The 22,653-nt window shown below is 36.4% G+C and overlaps 1 protein-coding gene across 1 annotated transcript; it reads right to left on the minus strand.

Annotated features, from left to right (window-relative positions):
• Positions 1 to 16,190: 16,190 nt before the first annotated feature.
• Positions 16,191 to 17,914, minus strand: LOC118738560. Its single transcript, XM_036469501.1, has 2 exons — positions 17,099 to 17,914; positions 16,191 to 16,540 (listed from the first exon to the last, which is right to left on the minus strand). The coding sequence occupies exon 1, from the start codon at positions 17,860 to 17,862 to the stop codon at positions 17,104 to 17,106; it is 759 nt and encodes a 252-aa protein (XP_036325394.1). The 5' UTR covers positions 17,863 to 17,914; the 3' UTR covers positions 16,191 to 16,540; positions 17,099 to 17,103.
• Positions 17,915 to 22,653: the final 4,739 nt, after the last annotated feature.

The following is a 22,653-nucleotide window of genomic DNA, read 5'->3' on the forward strand; positions in this document are numbered from 1 at the left end:
TATCCGTGCTGCCCCACTCAACGATGAGGTGGAGCGGTTTCTTTCTAGTCTGAGCCCGTTCTCCTCTACGGAGCTGGACACTACCTTCCACGCAGAGATGTGGATGCCCTCATTCTGCGCTTTTAGTAGCCCCAACGCAAACTCCGCCGATTTGTCGGCGCTCCTTGGCAGGAACACCGTGATGTTATGCACTGGAGGGATGCCATCCCCCTCTTCGTGCACATCTCGGGTCCCTTCCAACCCTCAAGTGCCGTTGCTTTCTTCACCAGCCAAGTTGCTGTTCTCTTGTTCCTGCAGTCGACCAGAAGCATACCGGATCTGAAGTACACCCCACAGAACACCAGCGGGTGCGACCATCCTTTGAAAACCTCTTCCATGATGGCATCCTGGAGTCTGGTTAGGTCTTCCGAGCTCAGGGCAGCAGCAGGGTACTCACAAGGCAGCACCGCTACCCGAATGCCCTTGAGGGCTTACAAATAGCTGGGTTGCTGAGTGGCACCCCCCTGCGCCTGCCCTTACTCGATCAGCCCGGCCAGGCTCCTAGACCATGAGTTCGGAGGGGGTGGCTGCTCCCGCTGCCGTTTGGTGGCCAGTGTCTCTGGCGGAGTGACCTGGTTGCTACCTCTTTTGTTAGAGCCTGTTGGTTCCTCGCTTCTCCGCCTTTTAGGGGCGCGGGTCTGTGCTGCTGTTGCTGCTGTGGCCCGCTCTTCTGCTTTTCAGCAAGTGCGGGTAAGTGTGCCTGTTGTTTGGGCCCGCTCTTCCACCTATCGGCGGGTGCGGGTCGACTTTTCTGTGTCTCTCACGTCCCTCATTCTCTATCTCCATTCTGACCTCTGCCATAGCTCTGGCTTCAACTGAGGGCTTGCCTTGACCGAGGTACCGCAGGTACCATTTAACCCCGGAACCGCTTAAGCCCTCGCGAAGCCGATCGTCTAGTGACCCCGGTTGACCTTGCCGCGACATCGGAGGAGGGTTGGCCCTGCGATGTTTCCTACTCCTCTGCTTCTGCCACCCGGAGTCGTCGGACGCTGCTGAGGCACTACTGCTGTGCGACCTATGGAGTCTCTCCTTCTCCGCCCGGTGACCGTTTTCGGAGCGGCGCCCGCTCTTGGAGCGCTGCCGACTCTTTGCGCGGTGTCGACTTGTAGAGCGGCGCCGACTACCCGAGCGATGCCGGTTCTTGGAGCGGTGACTATCATCGGTGCGGTGGCTGCTGTCTGACCTTGCTGTCTCTCTGTACCTGGAAAGAGAACTGCCGGACCGGTGTTGCGGCCGATCTAGTTCGGCAGGTAAATTGTGATTTCCTGTCAAATTACTGTTTTTAAAACTACCTGTTTTGCTCTGGCCCATGCGACGTAGCGTATCTGCATTGGTTCCTGGTTGGTCGTCGTCCTTTGCATGTTCGATGAACAGCGCTGCCTCCTCGGCGGTTAGCTGGTCTAGGAAACTGCCTTTCGGCTCAGCACTTCTTGGGCCTTCTCACGTGCTGCTGTCTCTTGGCATCTCTAGTGCCTCTGTTGTGCGTGTTGCTGTTGCACCCACCGCTTTTAAAGCCTTGGGTGTTATTTTTACTGTACTTGCTGTTGTTGTGGCTGTTGTTGTTGTACAATTTTTGTTGTTTTTTTTGTTGTTTGGTTGTTGTTTTTGTCACCATCTAGTTCGTATGACCACCTGCTTGACGAGGCGAGCTCAGTGGTATAAATTTTTCGTAGGGGATCTCCAAAAGTCCGCCGCGCCAGCGCCCCTTGTAGCGGTAAGGCCACCGTTACTCCCCGGTTACAGCCGGTTTATACCCTCCTGGCTGCAAACCGTCCAATAGGCACGGTGTCGCTTAACACTCTGGATTAGGAGGTAGCGCGGAGGTCTGCACATCCGCGTTACCTCAAACCAGAAGAGGGCTGGTTGGTTTTTCTTATTTTTTCCATTCATAAATAAATCTTTTAACAATTGTATTTTGTTAAAATATTTTTTCAGTTCTTTGTACTCACAAATATTGTTATAACATAAAATATCCTTTAATTCAGTATATTTACTGAAAAGCCGAAAATCATTCCTAACAGCAGCATACCTGGAACATTCAAAAATTAAGTGATCCAAGGATTCAGTGGTATGGCAGCAAGAGCTTTGGTCACTTACACCTCTAGCAAATTTACTCAAATACATATTTCCATAAGTATGGCCAGTTATTAATCTATTAATCAGCTTAATATCATATACACGCACATTACAAGCCTTATTTTTAAACCAAAGCTTATGAGCAGAGGTGGGCACTAGTGTTGCCAGGTCTTCGGCATGAGAAAACGTCCCTCTTGGTCGGAAAAAACGTCATTTCCTGCCCAAAAACGTCTTTTTCAAATGTATGCACACAGAATTCTTCTTATTAAACTTTTACTGTATACAAAGGTACATACATAAGTAGGGTGTATTATAATGTCATTTTGATAGAGCACATTTAAAATTCATTGTAAACTGGTTTGAAATTGTTAATAAAAAAATCATTTATATATACACTTGTGATCAGCTCATTAAGTCATCAATATTTTGATCGACTGTGGCTGTTTTTCTTTCGTTTATTTAATGTTTATTATTTTTCCATAAAAGCTAAGCTCATTATATAACAAACAAAATATAAATCCACATTTAAAACTTTGTGCAAAAATTATACAAAATCTGCAAAGTTTCAGCTAAATTTTCAAGTTTTTGTTTTGATTTTTAAGAATTTTTTGAGTATGCAGTTTGATCGCCCATTATTTTCCAGGGTAATAATGTGCAAGTTTTAAGTTGCCAAAGAATCGCGTTGATTTTTAATATTTGTTTCTCTCTTGTAGACATTTGGTTAGGTGCTCGATTTTCGAAAATGCTAAATTACGTTCTGCTAGGAAGGAACATAGCAATATTTCAGGTTTTTTGCGTTCATTACATTTTCAATGAAGTCTTAAAAAAGTTGCCTACTTTTTTCTGACTTTTTATGCTGCTACAGCTTTTTTGGTGCTTTTGCGAGCGTGCGTGTTGCAATATGTAGATCAGCTCTTCCTGATTTGGCTTTTAATGTGCACTTGCTAACATTGCAATAAGCCTCGTAACCTCAAGTGTTTACAAAACCAGCCTTTGAACGCGGGATCCTTAGTCCAAGAATCAAAAAAAAATGCGCATACGCTTGGTATGCATCGTATTTAAGTCTTTTGTGTCACAAGGACACATTTTTTTTGAAGAAGCTGCTGCAAAAAACAAAGCTTGTCGAGATTTATTAAGGAAATAATTCAAAATCAGTTCTACTTCCAAGATTTAGTAACATAGAAAAATTGCTGGGAAGTTAAAAAACGTCATTTTTTGCACAAAAAACGTCCGAACGTCAACAAGATACTGTGGCGAATACTGCGGCAACACAAAGCGAACAACGAGAAATAGGCAGAATGTTCGAGGAACGACGTAGAATGTTCCACAAAGAGAAACGTCAAGTTGGATGAACACTGCGAACAGCGAGAGAAAGAGAATGAGCGATAAACTTCAGAATGTTCTAGAGTTGCCATAAGTGCCAGCGCAGGTATATAAGGGCGCCGCCACAGCGAGGTGAGTTAGTTACGAGTTACAAGTCAGCAAGCTATAAGTAAAGTAAGCAGAGAAGCGAGTTGCGAATAAGCAAGCTATAAGTTTAATTGTGTTACCAAGTTTAGTTAAGCGCTGTTATTGCTTTAACAAGTATTGTACTGTATTAGCGAGTATTGTAAATTGTTTGTTGTACAATAAAGTTAATTGTACTACAATTTGGTCATCGATTGCATTTATTTAACAATCCAGCGATACGAACCGAGGAATTTGGGAAATCCGGACGAGGTTTCAAGGATAATCGTAACAATACAAAAAACGTCCAAATGACGTTAAAAACGTCAATCTGGCAACGCTGGTGGGCACTACCAAAACAACCCAATTTGCCAAACGACGTCGTAACGACATCGTTTCCAACTCGTTTTGGTGAACAATTTGTTCGCCGGCGACAGTCACAAACGACTCGCCGGCGAACTCGCCGTCGGATGAAAAGCACACTTCGCCAGCGGGCCGCAAAAACGACTCGCCGGCGAGTCGAAAAAACGAAATACCGGCGGGTCGGAAAAAGGACTCCCCTGCAGCCCGCAACAACGATATACCTGCGAACTGCAATACGAAGCTCAAAATTTATACCAAATTTAAAGTAAATGTACAGTTTTATACCACATTTAAAAAAATTTTTACCCACAAATTTTATATTTTTTATTAATAAGGCCAATAGAGTGAACTGTACCTTTATTAAAAAAAAAAAATAAAAAATCAATACGAAGAATATTATGAATACTGAAAAAAGGATGTAGGCGGCTTAATTTTCTGAGCACAAGTGTACATTGTGGATTCCATATTCTGTCATAATAAAAATTGTCATAATAAAAACGGTTTACTATCCAAATGAACGACTTTTATTTATACTTATATTTGGGCGTGGAACTAGTCCAACCCAGGCCGAAGGTTCCTCAAAAAACTTGTGGGTTCGATAAAACGTAATTCGTTTCGAGTTCACCCAAACGACTTTACCAGACCAACGTCACAACGACTTCGATTCGATGAGAAAAAACGACGTCGGAACGACGTTGAATTTTATATGGAAAAAACGACTTCGTTTCGAGTTCATCCAAACGACTTCACCAGAGCGATGTCGTAACGACGTCGTTTCGAGTTCACCAAAACGACTTCGCCAGAACGACGTCGCAACGATGTCGTAACGACGTCGTCTTCGCCCTGTGGCAAATTGGGAAGCGTAAGCTAAAAGTGAGAATGTGTTAGTGTGCCTACTTGCATGCTGTCGTGTTCTCATCGCTGCTCTCTCGTTTGTATACGTACACGCAACGCTTACGCTCTTTTAGCACCTGCTAACTCTCTGCCCATGCCTGCTTATGAGAAACCTTACACCATTTACAACAAAACATTTACCTTTAATATTACTTAAACTTAAAAACTCACTTTCCCACTCATTCCAAACAATCCTATGAATTTTATTCAGCGCCTCAAAGGGAGTTAAAGGCACCTGAAGAACCTTACCAGTAACTAATGCAGCCCTCTCACTCCAATCAATGCCAACATGACTAGGCACCCAAATAATATGAATACTAACAAGCTGAGACCTTAAAATTGTGTTGTGAATATCAGCTATAATAAAGGAACAGTAGTATTTGATCTAAAGCACTTATAACCGCCAAACTATCAGAAAAAATAACAAAAAAAAACTACCGCCTCTTTAATTGCAACTAACTCACTAAAAGTTGAAGAAAAACGATCCTCTAACTTATATAAGTATGAGATCTTATTCCTAACATCATGCACTGCAACCCCTACAACATCCTCCTTAACCGACGCATCCATGATCCAACTACACAAGATGTGATAAGATGAAGCAAAAGAAAAAAGTAATTTTCTGGCTGACGTTTGTAATTTCGGCGCCATGTTATTTTCTGTGAAAAGTAAACAAAGAATATGAAGACGAAGCATAAAGAAAAACTGCAAGCAATGTTGTGCACATGTTTGTGCTAACCAATTTATTATTTTTGTACGTGTTTTTGCATCCAATCACCGCGCACTTCATTTTAATTACATTTGCACAAAAAATCACTGAAATAAACCACCGACAAAATACCCATAAAGAAAGAAGCAAACCAGAAATAGCAAACTTCAAAATTACGAACGTCACACACTTTTTTCTCAATTGCTATTACAAATGGCTGCTTCTCAACCGGTCAGATCTGTTCTAATTGATTCATGCGACAAAATAAAGAACCCATCATCTTGCAACCGATTTTTTTCCTCTAAATAAAAAGCCCTCATCTTTTCTGCACATATATCTTTCTTTGACACATCAAATCTTGATTTAAGTAAATCTTGTGTTTAACAAATTTTGTATTAGTATTAATATTATTAAAAATATCTTTAAATTTCATATATACATGCCCATAGCTAGATTTGATAGCCTGACCCGTACCTAAAACATTTCTCAATTCAAAATTAGACATCCATTGTCTACACAACTCCTTAGCAGTGGGCCATTCAGCTCTTTTTAAAGTAGGAATTTCACCCGCTAAAGCAAAACGACTATGAATTGGAGTGCTGGGGGGAACCCCAAGACACCTCCTAAGCATATTATTAATAATTATTTGTATTTTTTTATTAACACCAGCAGGTGCATTGGCAAAAGTGACATTGGCAAATTCAACTTTAGAGCGAATAAAAGCCCTATAGAAATTAAGAGCAATTTGAGGTTCAAGTCCAGATTTAATAGTCGTTAATTTCATTAGTAAATTTTTGTTAGGGGTAATCTCTTTTTTAATCATATCTATATGACTATTAACCGTAGCATTTGCAGATATAATTCTACCCAATCATTTCAAACTATAAACCTATTGAAATTCTTGCTGATTAACTCTAAGAGGAAACTGTTTTCTTCTGGTTACACCAATATTCATAAACTTCGTTTTGCTATGATTAACAGTGAGATTCAAAGCACCACATCTCTGTTCAAAACAGCTAATACTATCTTTAAGCAAATTCAAAGCCCTTGTTTCATTCTTATCATGACACATTAAAACAAAATCATCAGCAAACTGGAAAAGCATAACATTACCATCATTTAAAAGATGCAGATCAGCAGTATAAATATTAAAAAGTAAGGGAGATAAACAACTGCCTTGAGGTAAACCATTATCTACAAGTACCTGTTTATCACCTTATTTCAAAATCCTCTTAGAAAAAAATATAAATCTAATTGAAAAAATTTCATATCAAAACCCTTATTTATCATTATTTTTCGCAAAAAAAAAACAAGATTAACACAATTATACGCATCTTTAATATCTGAAACACAAATAAAAATTTTCTGTTTTCTAACTTTGAGCATTCCAACCCAATGCAAAAACTCATTTAAACACATTGTGGCTGATTTACCTTTTCTATATGCAAAACTTCGTGCTGGTATTATACCCTTTAACTCCGACCAATTCACCAATTTATCTTTAACCATCATATTAAGAGTTTTAACAACAACAGAAAGTAAAGAGATATCGCCCTATAGTTTTTAATATCATTTAAATCTCTATTGGGTTTAGGAATGGAACTATGCGTATAACTCTCGAATCAGCCTTGACAAAGTTATTGTTAAAATGAAAGCAAAGATCTTCAATCAACAAACGTTTGCACTCATCAAACAAATTTTTAAGCATCTCAAAAGTAATACAATTCTGTCCCGCAGGCGACCTTTTTTTCTTACTTAAGGCTAAATCCATATCAACTAGGGAGAAGGTTAAATCGCTACAACTAATATGGGGATCCACATTAAAAAAATTCTGCTGAACACTGAGATCATCATTCAAAATACAGACCTGATCTTTGAGAAAATTTAAATATCTTTCATTGTCATCTCTTATCCATTCAACGTTTTTATATTTACTACCTTTAATGTTATTTACAAATCTCCAAGCCTCCCTGGAGTTAGGGCAAGAACTCAATTCATAAATTCTTTCTTTAAAACTTCTACTTTTACCACCCTTAACCGCTTTTTTCCATTCCTCAGCTCTCACACACGCAAGATCCATATCCTCAATTCTACAAATTAATCTCTTTTTCCGACTAGCCAATAACCTACGATACATCCTTCTTAAATCCTTATTCCACCACTCTTTAGGAGCAAATTTTACAGTATTTAAATCAACAGTAGCCTTTGAAATTTCTTGCTTAATAGCCACAACAACATCCCCCGAATCGCAAGTACCTTGAATGGACGATAAAGCTTTCATATCTGTGTTCGTATGGAAAAGTAGCTTATGTCGAAAGGCTGGCTTTAGTATAATGCGACAAGAAATTTTTCGATGAGACTTAATAAGAATATTGACTTGCTAGTATCGGAACTATTTCTGGCACGTTTATTTGCCAAACGTTGTTCAACGGCTTAGTGCCTGTGAATCATTCGCAATCACATGCTGCGAATGCCGATTTATACTAAATCCAGCCCTTCGACATAAGCTACATTTCCATGCGAACACAGATATGTTTGTATTTGCAAATAAAAGGCCGAGAAACTCTTTTGATTCCCTCTATAACAATAGATATTGGGTGATGGTGACTACTCCCCACATACGCAGGACTACAACTCCATTAAATATTGAAGTGAGAATTGGTAAAGGATAAGTCCAAAACAGATTCAACAAAAGAATTGTTTCTAGCTTCTGAAAAAGTATTTGTATCATCATTAAGACACATAAAACCCACTTTTCTAATTTCATTAAAAATAAGCTTACCTTCAAAATTACCAACACTTTCACCCCAAACCCTATTTTTTGCATTGAAATCACCCAAAATGAGTAAGTTATTAAATTTTGCCAAAAAAAGATAGAAGTCTATTAATCTCATAACCAAAAATACTAGAATTAATACTAGGGGAAAAATAAACATAGCAGATGACAAAATTCTCATCTAAACTCAAAGTGCTAGCAATAATAATATCATGAACAGTATTATATATTATTCCTTCATATCTTATATTTTTCCTAAATCCAACAGCTACATCCCCATAGCCATCAGATTTAGTTTTTTTAAGTAAGCTAAAATTAATCAATTTATTTTCACACTTTTGCTCATCATGCGAAAAAATCTCTTGAAGGGCATTGTGTTGTTCGTTGTGGTCAATATAAATAAATAATATAAAAAAAAACTTTTTAATTTACAACGCTTTTATAAATGGACTAAAAAGTAGAAAATAATATTTCTCAGTCCCATAGAATTTGTTTTGATAAGTTTTGATTTTGAAATTTTAGCAAAAGTCATTATAAACAATCTATGAAATTGAAAATGAAAAACGTGGAGCGCATGCAATACAAAGCATTCGATTTAATTGACAATAGTCAAACTACATAACGTAGACCTAAAATTTCTACAGCGAAAGTAGAACTTTGAAATCGATTTTAAGCGGTCGTTATTCATATACCCACATACATACATACATATATTAATTTTCATATCAATTCAAGTGTATTACATGCGCCCCACGCTTTTCATTTTCCATTTCATAGATTGTTTATAATGACTTTTGCTAAAATTTCTAAATCAAAAGTTATCAAAACAAATTCTATGGGACTGATAAATATTATTTTCTACTTTTTAGTCCATTTATAAAAGCGTTGTATATTAAAAAGTTTGTTTTATATTATTTATTTTCTACTTTTTAGTCCTGTCTGAATAAAATTTTGCAATAGATATTAAAATAATTCAACGATATTAATAGAAAGGTGCACACACATGCATTTACATATGTATGTACATACAAACGAGCACCAATTAATTTTATTTAAAGAAATGGCGTGTCGTCTATTTCCGCTGTAGCAAACGTAGTACATAGGGCGGCATCTAGATGTCATCTACCTCGCCCTATTCACTACAGATGTCGCCCTATGCACTATGCTTTTTTATAGGAACTTTTCAAAGCAAAGCTTTATGGTGTCGGACACACAACATTGAAAGTTTCTGGATCCACAACATTGAAAGTTTCTGGACACACAACATTGCAAGTTGATAAAAGCGTTGTAAAATCAATAAAACTTTTGTTAGCCGTAAGGCTTTGACAATTAAGCTGTAATATCTTTATCTTTTCTATCATCAGTTATAGAAGATCTGACCCATCGGTCACTAACATTAACTTTGCATAAATTACCCATTAATCTAACTAAAGGATCCTCAGAATTAATTTGAAATTTCTCAACCAACAAGGCCAAACGTCTTTCCAGTTCAGAAACTCTATCCCATTTATCTCTATTGAAAACCGGAGTGATAACTTCCTTGCAAACATTATTATGCTGTTTATTCACAGTCCCATTGGAAAGTGGCATCCTCTCCTTAAAAACCACATTATACTTAGTTTTGGTTAGTATTCTACTAGTAATAATTCTATTATTTTGTGTTATGTTAGACCTCTTATCTCTCACCGGGAAAGACCCATCAAAATTCTCCAAAAGCGAAAACCGATTATTTGTATTTAGGATATCCTTGTAATTGTCATAAACTTCTTTTTTTGAGAGTTTATTAATGGTCATAATTTCAATAACGTCTTTTTCTTTTGCCCATGCAGGGCATTTATTTTTATTTAAAGAGGCATGATTCGTATTACCACATAGTATACATTTAACATCCTCGTCATTACATTTATTAACACACCTTTCCGTTTTACCACACAAAATGCAGCTGATTTAAGCTCTGCAGGACAATTTAAGGAACTTACCAACAAGAAAGAAAAAATCTCCTTCCACTTCCAAAACTTGAATGTACGCAAAATGAATATACATAGATAAACAACCACAAAACTTAGCTTGAAATTCACAAATTATTAGCCAATCATAAATTGAAAAATTTAAGCACAGACGCAAAAATTGATAATTAAATGAAATTTAAATTTTCACCATTGCACCGAAGACAATCCAAATTTTTCCGCTGCAGGTAAAACACAACTTCTCGCCTTGGCTGCTTCCATAGAATATACAGTAATAAACCTTTTTGCAGTTTTTTACCATTTGGTCCCCGAGGCGTACTTTTGGGGGCATCCGCCCAGACAGTCCATTAAGCACACCCAAGCTTGAGTGATCTATAAGTTACAAGCGTTTTCAGCATCTAAAAGTTCATTATATGTACGGTGTAATATAACAAATTTGCAATGTTTTTTTCACTTTTGCAATTACTTTGGGGTACTATTACATAGTCATGACTTGTGCCACTCTGCCATAGTACGGTTGTTGCTCCCTTTCATACCAGAGTAATTTTGTATACAACTCTGAATCAACAAAATTCAGTCTCTTTCTCATTATCAACCCTGATCAGATTTTACCCCCGAGGAATACTCAGAAAAGTTTATTACTGTAGATACCAGTGATTCCCAAAGTGGTCCAGGTGGACCCCCAGGGGTCCACGGAAGATTCGACGGGGGTCCACGGTGACGCGAACAAAATATGGGGGTCCATGAGTTCTAAATGGGAGTCCACGAAAATTTATCTGGTTTCGATGAAAAAAAAAACAAAATGGTTGCTTCATAGCCTCTTTATTTAACTTTAATTCTTTTGAGTGGTGTATAGTGCTCTTGACGCATTACTGTACTTACCGTCACTTTGTGTTTTCATACGTGGGGAAGCCTTAATGGCCACCTGCAGACTAAAAAGAACCGGACGCTGGTATGACAATGAGTAGGGCGCGGCGAAAATTGCTGGCGACAGAGATTTAAGCACTTGTGTCTTTTCAACGCTACAGGATAGTACGCCACCATTACCTTTGTTGAAGAGATTCTATAATGTTGAGTTCCCTGAGACTGCATGCTGGTTTGATTACATCGCTGAGACCAGACACACATTGTCGAATCTTCACTAATGGCTCCAAAACTGACTCTGGCTCATGATCTGGGGTATTTTTCGAGGTCAATAGAGATAAGCTTCACTTTTCTGTAGAGGAATATGCTTCGGTCTTCCAGACTGAGGTAATTGCAATACTCAAAGCCATGGACTACGTGGTGGAACACAGGTGGAGGGGAAGGAGTTTACGTGACTGCAGTGACAACCAAGCTGCACTTAAGGCATTGACCAGCCCTCTATTTAAGTACTTCCAAACTAGTTCGGAAATGCAAGTCTCGACTAAAATATGATGGTGAAATAAACGAGGTGCCAGGTCACTCTGGTGTACCTGGTTATGAGACATCTGATCATTTGGCCAGAGTTTGCTTAGACCAGGCATTCCTGGGTCAGCAATTAGTTTTAGTACTCCTACCTTCGGCAATCGAAGCCACCATCAGAAACTGGGTGAATACTTCGCTCAGAAATTACTGAGAGGTATCGAGAGGATGCAGGTGGGCAAAACTCATGTTGCCTTCAATCTCACAAGGTCTGTCTAATTTTTTGCAGACGACACTGCAGACAACTTGCTAGACTGCTTCACGTGGCACAAACACCTGACTGTGATAGGCGTAGATGACATTTCCATTTGCCCATCCTGCCTTGTAGAAGATGAGACGGTGGAACACTTTTTGTGGTTCTTGCTTGTTTGGTTATTTGTTATCAATTTCTTTTAACTCGTTTTTTTCTCTATTGTCAGTTTCTGAAAAGTTTGGCGTAAAAAGCTTAGCCGTTTTAATGTTTTAAATTTTGTGTTTTAAAAATGTGATAAATATTTTTCGCCTCACTTTAAAGCTCGGAATAAAAATTATGCCATTACCACAAATAAACTATTTTACATATACTCCACGTGCAAAGTCATGAGTGAGCCGAACATTTGATGAGTTTATGGTGAAGATAATGTAAATAACGCTAGCGTTCGCAGTGCTCTTAAAGAATATAACTGCCATCCCTAAATTGGCGCGTCAAGCGCCAAGCAACTGTCAAAAATCCTCATGCCCATACAATTTGTATGAAGCATCCCACAATAATGCGGCGCTAACGCCGAGCAAATGGAATTTTCATTTTTGACAGGGCGTTACGTGCTGAAGTTGGATGCAGAAGACGAATAGAAAGAGAACGGACAAAGAAGTGAAAAAGGAAACGAGAATAAAAACGAGAGGACCTGAGAAAACGTCAAAATTGACGACGCGTTGATTTGGGTATAGCGCGCGATGACACTCGTTGACAATGGATAACGCAACGCTTAGCGCTCCAATTTAGGGACGGCAGTAACTCTTCCGAGCGAGAGAGTATTTTGATGCACTTACGAGCTCTATTTTTTAAAACCTACCAGTGTGTAATCACATTATTTTTATAAATAGAACACACGAAAATATTTTACTTTTATTTTGGCCACTCTGAGTTTGGTTTTTGAATTCACCCGCGATGCAAATTTCCATTGTTAGATCTAATTTTCACATTTAATTTTTTTACGAGCTTTGTGAATATTTAGAAATGTATCAGCAGGGGGTCCACCGAAACCTACGGGTCTACGAGAAAAAGACCACCATTTGCTGTGCAAAACAGAAATAGCAAACTTCAAAATTACGAATGTCACACTCAAATGCTATTACAAATGGCTGCTTCTCAACCCGTCAGATCTGTTGTAATTGGTTCATAGTTAATTTATATCGAACAAGCCGTCAGTGTTGCCGTTTTGATCCAAATGGATCAAAATGATTCGTTTTTCATCGAATTTTTAACATATACTTTTATTTTTAGCTTAGTACAATTTGTGATACATTTTAATTCACAAACAAGTTAAGGGTAACTCTCTCCATCTTAAGACTTTTATGATTTTGAGGCAACATATTAGTTGCTTTCCCTATCTCTCAGAAATAGTCAGAAAAAGTCGGAAGTAGTCAGATTTAGTCCAAAAAGCGTTCCTTAACTCGAAAATGACAGCAAAAATGAGAGAGCAACACTCAGTGAGAGTGACATATTTAGTCATAAATATTTTTGCTGGCAAAATTTTGAAGTGTCAAACTCAACTGAATTTAAATTAACGGAAATTAAGGAATACGCAAAAAGTGAGAAAAATGTAAAAAGTAAAAAAAGTGAATTGAAATTGGAAGGAGGCAAAAAATAATTGACATAGTAACCCTGGCATTCAGTAAGCGGTCTCTAGTCACTAATAGTGACTTTTCGTAGTGAACTTGGATTTTGAGATTATTTGGTATTCAGAACGCTGTCTCACGTCTCTAGTCTCAAAAAAAAAAATCACTAATTTGTCAGCTGGCTAAGAGCACGTCTCAAAAATAAAAATATGGGGAAAAAGTTAATTGCTTTCCATTTTATTAAAAAAACGCGAATATGAAGCGAAGAAATTTGTTCAATAAGAATTTCGTTAGAAAATAAACCAAAATGCTTTAATATACAAATCCATTGAAAAATAATAATTTTTTTTTTTTTTACATTAAAATCTAAAAATTATTACAAAAATAAAACTAATAAAAAAAAGAAAAAAATACTCAATAAAAGAAAAAAATAAAAATCCTCTACGCCCGAGGAGTACTCGAACCCGGACCCTATCAACCGGCAGCCTAATGCTTTGACCACTCAGCCATCGGGACTCTTCGGGCGCCGCGGCAAAAGGCATACGTAAACGCTATCAGTTGACTATCTGTGTTTGTTTTCACCACACATTTTTGGTGAACTTTTTGTGACTCTCTCCTACTGAATAGCCAAATCAACCCAAGTCACTAATTGCTAATCTCAAATTTAGTGACTTGGGATGAGACTGAATTACTGAATCCCAGGGTAAGTATAGTATAGTAAGTGTTTATTGTGCTTGTGCTTGTGTAAATGTGTTTTGTACATACATTTCTATTCTTATTTGCCGATAGTTTTATTGTTGCCATTCTTTAGACTAAAAATTTGGTTTTTTCCTTCCTTTACTTTTTCCTGTTTCAGATTTTAGTCCAAAAAGATAAGGAATGAACCTATTAATATGTTTTCTTTCACTGAACATATCACCCTTAATCTGCATATGGCATCACTGCTAGCTACAGACAACTAGCCTGTTCCCGTACTTCAGGATTTAGTTCATGAACCAACATGGCTCATGGGATTTAGTCCGAAATAGTCCGAAGTCGTTTCCGATCACACCAGGGATGGAGTTTCAAATTTTCAAAATGGTCTTCAAAAATAGTGCCGAAAAGAAGATGAAAGTGACACAAAATTAAATTTCTTTTAAGGCGCATTAAAAGCAATATATTTTTAGAAATTGTATTTTTAAAATACACTGAAATAATATAATAATTATTAATTAACTAAATTATTACAGTAAATCGTTTTTATGAAGGATTCCTGAGATATATATATAAATTCATAGTAAAATTACACAGAACTCCATTTGCGGACGGGAAATACACCGAAATATAGCTATTCTGACATTTTTACACACATATGTATCTACCTATATGCGAAATAATGGCAATGAGGCATTTTGACCAGTTTCGCCTATTCTTCTCAAAGATTATTTTTTGATTGATTTTATATAAAAGTCGAACTCATAATTTAATAAACACAAATATGTACACAAACCGGCATTTCAAACTTTGTATTTCAGAATTTTTAGGGAGAATCCAAGTTGTCGATGTTATGTATTTTTTCCCATATAAAGTGTGTTCGAAAATTTGTTTAGTTGATGAAAATGTATGACACCGTCCGAAGAAAAAATCAAAAATCATCGGGATATTGCAGTAACTTGCAGTTTTATTTAATGACCTATAAAACTGCAAACTTAGAACCTTTCTAAAAACTTCGAATTAAAAGCTTGTTGTTGCGAAAACAAACTTTTCAAACTGCGTACTCACAATAGAATTCAGCGGTTTGTAAATATTCCTCACGGCCCTTATTTTAATTTTTTAATCTATAATGTGGTTTCTGATTTTTTCTCATGTATCGACATTTTATGCTAAATTTCAATATTTTATGATTGTGCCAAAACAGAATGAATTTTGCCAAAAGTGCCTCTGAGAATGAAAGTGCCCAAATTGGCACTATTGGGCCTACTTTTCCATCACTGGTTCACACATTTATCATGCGAACAACTTCTCACTAAATCCTTAAGTGCGGGAACAGGCTAATATAGTTGTTCCTTTGCCGTTTTGATTCTGAAGCTGTCGGATCATGATCAGTGTTGCCGTTTAGCCCTTTGGTGGCTAGATTTAGCTACCACATACTTTGTTTGGCCACACACATTTAAAATTGCCCCTAGACTTTTTTAGCCCTTTGGAGAATTTATTCATACTTGGCAAAGTTGTTTCTTGCTTCATTTAAACTAAGAAAGACTGATATATATACGTATATTCATTGTATGTTTCTTACGTTTTTATATATAAATACTGTGTATGTAGTGTTAGGGCTGTTAACTTATCTATTAACAATTTAACAACAGTCTAAAATAATAATAATATGCTTAATTTGTTAAAGGGCCCATCATCGATTGGCCGTGTATGTTCTTGTGGTGTGATTGTACCAGCTGCTGGTGCGACTTCAAAAACTATTTGGAAATTTTATAGTTATACCAGCATGCTGGTGTCGTGAGTGGTGAAATTAGCTCAATTTTCTAAGTAAAAGTATTTTGGCGGAAATTTCTTGCACTATATGAGTCAAAGCCGTGTCTGTGGAAAATTAAGTTCACGATATTGCAGTTGTGAATTACAAAAAAAAAAAACAATGTATTTATTTTTCGGGCCAGTTTTTAATTTATCTTTAGGTTATTTTAGGAGCTCTTCCGGCCGGTGATTTTAAAAAAGCAAAAACAAGTTTCCTTTTTTCCTCCTACGCGTTTCGGCGTTATTTTTCGCCTTCTTCAGGGAGTCTGTTTTTATTTATTTAGAATAAAACATTAAGAACATAAAAAACACAACCATTAGATACAATGTTACATATTGAAATATCAAAACAATTAGTTAACATACACACATATACCAATAAAATTCTTCATGATCACACTTACATCTTTACATTTGCATCACATTTGGCACAATTATTATTTTAACATATTTTATTTGGACATCACTAATAAATAAATCTACATAACAATATCACAGCTTAATGTTGTTTCATGATTCAATAATACAAGGTTCGATAAACTGACAGTTGTCTCTCTCGCACCGCTCCCTTAGCAGTGGCACCGTGTTGCTTCTTTGTAAATTTACATAGAAACAGTGTAGCTTTGGTGTGAAATAGAAGTATAAGCTTTCGTGAAATATGTTTACTTGTATGTGCATATGAAGCATATTTAACTGATGAAAACATAAACTGTTTTTAAATTAGATGTTTACATCAATCTCATAGTAGTCTTATTTTAAGTTTGAGTCATTTTGAAGTTTTTATACTGCTAAATAGCACATAAATTACGTAATTCACGTAGATATATCAATATTACGTTCAACATTTCGTTTAAAATGCCAGATTTCCTGCAAATACATTAGAATTTACAAAAAGAAATTTCACTAATAATTGCCTACTTTTCGTACTTTTCTACTACCATTTTCGCACCAAGAGATGGCATTCTTCCCCTTTCTCCGTCCTTCGTAAATGCAACCTTTTGTAAGGGAGTGTCAGACCGCAGCTGTCAATAATTATCTAACCTTGTATTATTGAATCATGATGTTGTTTATCGCTTATCTGCTCGTCGAATGTGTCCAATTGCTGCCCGGTATGCGCAATTTATGTCATCCACGTCTTCTTTGAAGTTCATCGCGTCCTGTATTCTTTGTTGTATTCGCAGACCTTCTAATGTTAATCTTGTCCTCTCCCTCCTTTCTACGTCTAATATTTTGGTGTTTTCGAAGTCTGCTGCGTGTCCGCTAATTGTTAAGTGTTGGGCTAGTGCTGTTGTTGTCTTTTTGTGTTTTGCGTCAGTTTGGTGTTCGTTGATTCTGACGCCAAGTGCTCGCTTTGTCGTGCCTACATATACTTTATTGCAGGTTTCGCCAACCTTTCCTTTGCATTTTATTTCGTAAACAACATTGTGTTGTTGTTCCTTGTTGATTTTGTCTTTTGTTTTGCTGAAAACTGTGCTTAGTGTGTGGTTTGGTTTGTGGGCAAAGGTTATATTTTCGTTGCGAATGTTTTTGAGTAATGTTTTATTATCCGTTAATCCATGTATATATGTGACTCCTGCGAATTTTTTGTGTTCATGTTTATTTACAGCTTCAATTCTCATGCCTGCTGACTTTCGTTTGTTTATTGCTGTTGCTATAAGTTTATTTATGATATTATTAGGGTACCCGTTTTTGTATAATATGTCCTTTATCTTTTTGTTGTTTGCATTTCTGAACTCCTGGTCACTCAACGCGTGGATTTTATTTATAAGATTGATAGCAGTGTTCCTCTTTTGCGTCCAGGGGTGATTCGAGTGATAATTAATCATTCTAGAGGAAGCTATGTCTTTAGTATACCAGTGTGTTAACAAGTTTTTGTTTATACTGTATATTTCCATGTTTAGGAAGGCTAATTTTTGTTTCTCTTCAACTTCATTCGTGAACTGGATTTTTCTATGTTGTTCATTTAAAGTTTTAACTATTTCTTCCACGTCATTTTTATTTACAATAGTAAATATATCATCTACATACTTGTTGATGTATTTGATATATATGTCCTTGGTTCACAATTCAGCAATGCTGTCGTCTAGTATTTTGTCCAAAACAATATCTGCTACAGTCGGTGATATAGGGTTTCCCATTGGCATTCCATGTACCTGTTGGTAATAGGTACCATCATAAACAAAATAGTTGTTGTCCCGTAAGCAAAATTCCAAGGCACGTAAAACTTGTTTTCTTGAAAGGCTTGTATGATTTTGCAAGGACGGCCATTGCTTCATAATTGTATTCATTGCCAATTGTATTGGAATATTGGTAAATAGGGACACTACATCAAAAGATATAAGGATTTCATTTTCTTAGATTTTTATGTATTTTAGCCTTTCTTTGAGTTCAAATGAATTTTTAATGTTATATTCTTTAGAAATTACATGTTTTAGAGTTTGTCCGATGAATTTAGAAAGCTTGTAGCAAGGTACATTTGTTGAAGAGGAAATTGGTATAAGAGGAGTATTTTCTTTGTGTATCTTTGGAAGGCCATATAGTCTGGGAGCTGTAGCTGCAGTGCTTGTCAATTGGTATTTCTGTTTGATGTCAATATTTTTTTGTTTGTAAATGTCATTAATTATGTTGTTATTTTTCCTTAATAATTTTTGTGTTGGGTCCATTTGCATAGTTTTGTAGGTGTCTTTATCGCTAAGGAGGCTTTTAATTTTATCATTATATTCCGTTTTGCTCATCATTACTGTCTTGTTGCCTTTGTCTGCATCTGTAATTATTTACGAGTCCTTATGCCGTTTATTAAATTGCTTCGTATCTTCAAAAAAAAAAAACAATGTTTAACAAAATGGTAGAAAAATTTTGAAATTTCGGCTCTAATCATTTCGATCTTTCCTCGACCTCATTTGTAAAGAAATACATATTGTACCAGCATGCTGGTAAGTTATATGCTTCGAGCCTGATGGTACAATCACTTGATGGAGCCTGCAAGCTGGTTTCGTATATTTCCCCTTCTTTTTTGGTTGGATAAAATATTAGCTTTTTTTCCAGAGTTCATTGTTTTACTATACCATTACTTATTGAAAATGTTTGCGTGTATGTATATTTAAGTAAAAAAATTTTGCTACCATTTTTAGCCACAACTACTTTTTTAGCTCTTTTTTAGCCCTTTTTTTAAAGGAATTTGGCTACCACTAAATGATTCGCGGCTACACTGATTCAATAATACAAGGTTAGACAATTATTGACAGCCGCGGTTTGACACTCCTTACAAAAGGTTGCATTTACGAAGAACAGAGAATCGAGAAGAAAGCAATCCCTTGTTGCAAAAATGGTAGTAAATAAGTACGCAAAGTAGGCAATTAGTAGTGTAATTCCTTTTGTAAATTATAATGTATTTGCAGGAAATCTGGCATTTTAAACGAAATATTGAACGATTAATATATCTACGTGAATTACGTAATTTCTGTGCTATTTAGCTGTATAAAAACTGCAAAAAGACTAAAAATTAAAATAAAACTACTATGAGATTTATGTAAACATCCAGTTTAAAAACAATTTATGTTTACTTCGCTTAAATGTGCTTCATATGCAAATACAAATAAACAAATTGTACAAAAGCTTATACTTCTATTTCACAGCAAAGCTACACTTTTTCCAAGTAAATTTGCGAAGAGGCAACACGGTGCCACTGCTAAGTGAGCGGGGCGAGAGAGACAAGTGTCAGTTTATCAAACCTTGTATTAGATGATTCATCTCTCCCGTGCCTGTCTCAGAGCAATAATAAGCAACAATAAAGTATGCTCGCACCATGATACAATTATTCAAAGATATTTTCTTCCAATAGTTTTGCTTCACATCGATACATCGATATTCGGTGTCTTTTATTCTCTTTCGTTATTTTTAAAGTGTTGCGAATAAAACTCGCAATTATATTTTAGCCATTAATAACAAATATTGTATAAAGAAAGTCCCCGCTACATCTTTCTTTGGAAGATTGGAGATTTTAGCAAGTGTTGGCCATTTTTATTTAGTTTATTTAATGTTTATTACTTTTTATGAAAATATAGCTTATTACTCAGCTTAAAGTAGCTAGGACTTGCCGTTGATTTTTGTATTTTTTTTTTTTTTGTAACGGTGTGACAAATTTTTTCCATACAAAGTATGTTCTAAAATTTTTTAAATGGAGGAAAATGCGGAACACCGTCAACAAAAAATTTTCAATAATCAACGGTTAGTGCCAGCTACCTTAAATTTGCACTTTACTATACTAAAATTTTAAATAAAAAAATTCATTCAATTTTATATACTTCACCCAGTTCGTCATGAAAATTTTATCCGAGATAAGGCTAGCAATTTCTAATAGATTTTAGGTCGCAAAATTTTGTAAAAATGGAAACTTATATGTACATATGTATATTTAAATTTTAACAAAACACGACAAATAGGGAAATCGGTTAAAAAAGGCTAACTATTTTTACAAACTGGCTAAATCGAATTTTCTCCGGCTGTTTGCCATCGCAACCAGCTAAATCTAGCCGGAAAACGGCTCATACGGCAACACTGTTTGCATTCTGTCGCGGTCTCATACATACACATGAACGAAAGACACAAGATCACGCCTTCCCGAAAGAAAGAAAAAAGTTATTTTCTAGCTGTTGAAATCATGAACCAACGACTACAGATCACCTAATCAGCCATCGTTGTATTTGTAATCGATTTTCAGAAAAAAGTTTTCGTAGCGTTTTTGACGTTTTTCGGGTTTGTTTACATCGTCTTCTACCTCTTCGTAGTGATTTTTTAGCGATTGAATGTGTTTTCTGCAGCGATTTTAATTATAAATTTTGGTTTATTACATATTTATGATATAAAATAAAGTGCTGTGTGATCGGAACAAGTTTGTGCGTATGTTTAGTTTGCCAAAAGGCGTAAATTTGCGTGAAAAGTGGGTGCACGTTTGTGGCCAGAACGTTGGCATTGAAAAATCGACCCGTGGTAATGATATGCGATTGTAAAACACTTTCAATCATGAAAACCATATTTTATGAACTTTTTTTGCTAATTGTCATCAAGTTTCACTTTGTATATTTTATAATAAATACCAATTTAATCGCACTCAATCACCGCGCCTTTTTCGTTTTCTTTGTTTGTTTTCATTCTTAGGCAGATGTCAAAAACACTCAGAAATATACTTTTTTCTTGCTTCTTTGATTAGGTGATCTTGTATTTTTGGTTCATGTGTTGAAATCTCGACGCCATCTTTGTTGTAAGAAGTAAACAACGAAGAGAACAAAAAAAACGCGTAATTGTTGGACGCATGAATAATCATTTTTATTATGCAAATTCTTCTATAAATCATGTCGTTGTGTTAAATTATTTTTTACCTTATGTGTGCACACGTTGTCACAAGCGAAAATTAAGAAAATTGCAGTAAAAAGCCACCACCAAATTGTATACAACGAACAAATGTAAACAAACGGCTAATGTCAAAGTCGCTAACTTTTTTCCTAAATGCGATTATAACGGGCTACTAAGAAGAAGGCGTGATCTTGTATTTTTGGTTCATGATACATACATATATCCTCGTTTAAAGTACAAAACCGCGTATCGTCATTCTGCAAAACCGCGTAACTGGCATTAGCCGCCAAAAATTGCATTGCTCACACAAGCTCTTGGCTCAATCCTTATCCATTCGTACTGGCCAGGTATGCGATTGCTTTATAAAAAAGAGAACCATTTTGAAATATGAGTGTTTTTACTCTCTAGAAGATAATTTACATAATCCACATACGCGGTTTTGCATTATCTTGATACGCGGTTTTGCTTTTTTGCTGATATGCGGTTTTGTACTTTAAACGACGATATGCGTGTAAACGGTTACCCAACGCATAGCACTTCACATGTAGAATTCTGTTGGGTACGTAAACATCAAAACCCAACAGAATTCACACGCAAAGCCCGTTTAACTGATTCTAATGTGACAACTTTCGTGTAAAGCTAAGTATGCAAGAATGATAGAATACAAGATTGCGCCAATCGAGCTGAGAGCAGCTGGCCGTGACGTCAATAAATACCAGAATGAGAGAGCAAGACGAACTCGACAAGAAAAAGAGGAAGCATCGAACAAAAGGCAGTGTTGCCAAATATTGCCATTGAAAAAGCACCAAATTTTTATTGGTGTATTTATAGACTTTATATGCATACATAATTTTATTGTAAGGATGCCGATTCAAATTAATAAAAATCAATGGTTCTTGCACAACGGTCGATTTCTTCTGGCATGATTGAAGGTGCTGCACATATTTCGTTATGGCTTATGATTGTCACTGTGCCATGATTTTGTTAAAATTTTTGTAAAGTTGCTTACCACACTTACGATTGCTATGAATTTTGCTTCCATTTTTTTAAGATTTTCTAATTTGGTGTCTTCAAACTAAAAACAAAAGCAGCAAAAACGCGCCAAGCACCAAACTCAAATTTTCAAATTTTCGCGTTTTGAATACCCACTAAATTTGGTGCGAAAAGCATGAAGTTGGCAACAGGGAATGTAAACAAAAGTATTTTATGACGGCTGCGATTAGGTGGATGCTGTCAAATCGACGAAGAGAGGGTTAGCGGTCCGC

The sequence above is a fragment of the Rhagoletis pomonella genome, unplaced genomic scaffold, assembly GCF_013731165.1.
Source record: "Rhagoletis pomonella isolate Grant_MI unplaced genomic scaffold, Rhpom_1.0 Rhpom_scaffold_00004, whole genome shotgun sequence".
NCBI lineage: Eukaryota > Metazoa > Arthropoda > Insecta > Diptera > Tephritidae > Rhagoletis > Rhagoletis pomonella.

Excerpts from the sequence above, each read along its gene's own strand:
- LOC118738560 (XM_036469501.1), bottom strand. The coding sequence starts at position 17,862 with ATGATTAATTATCACTCGAATCACCCCTGGACGCAAAAGAGGAACACT.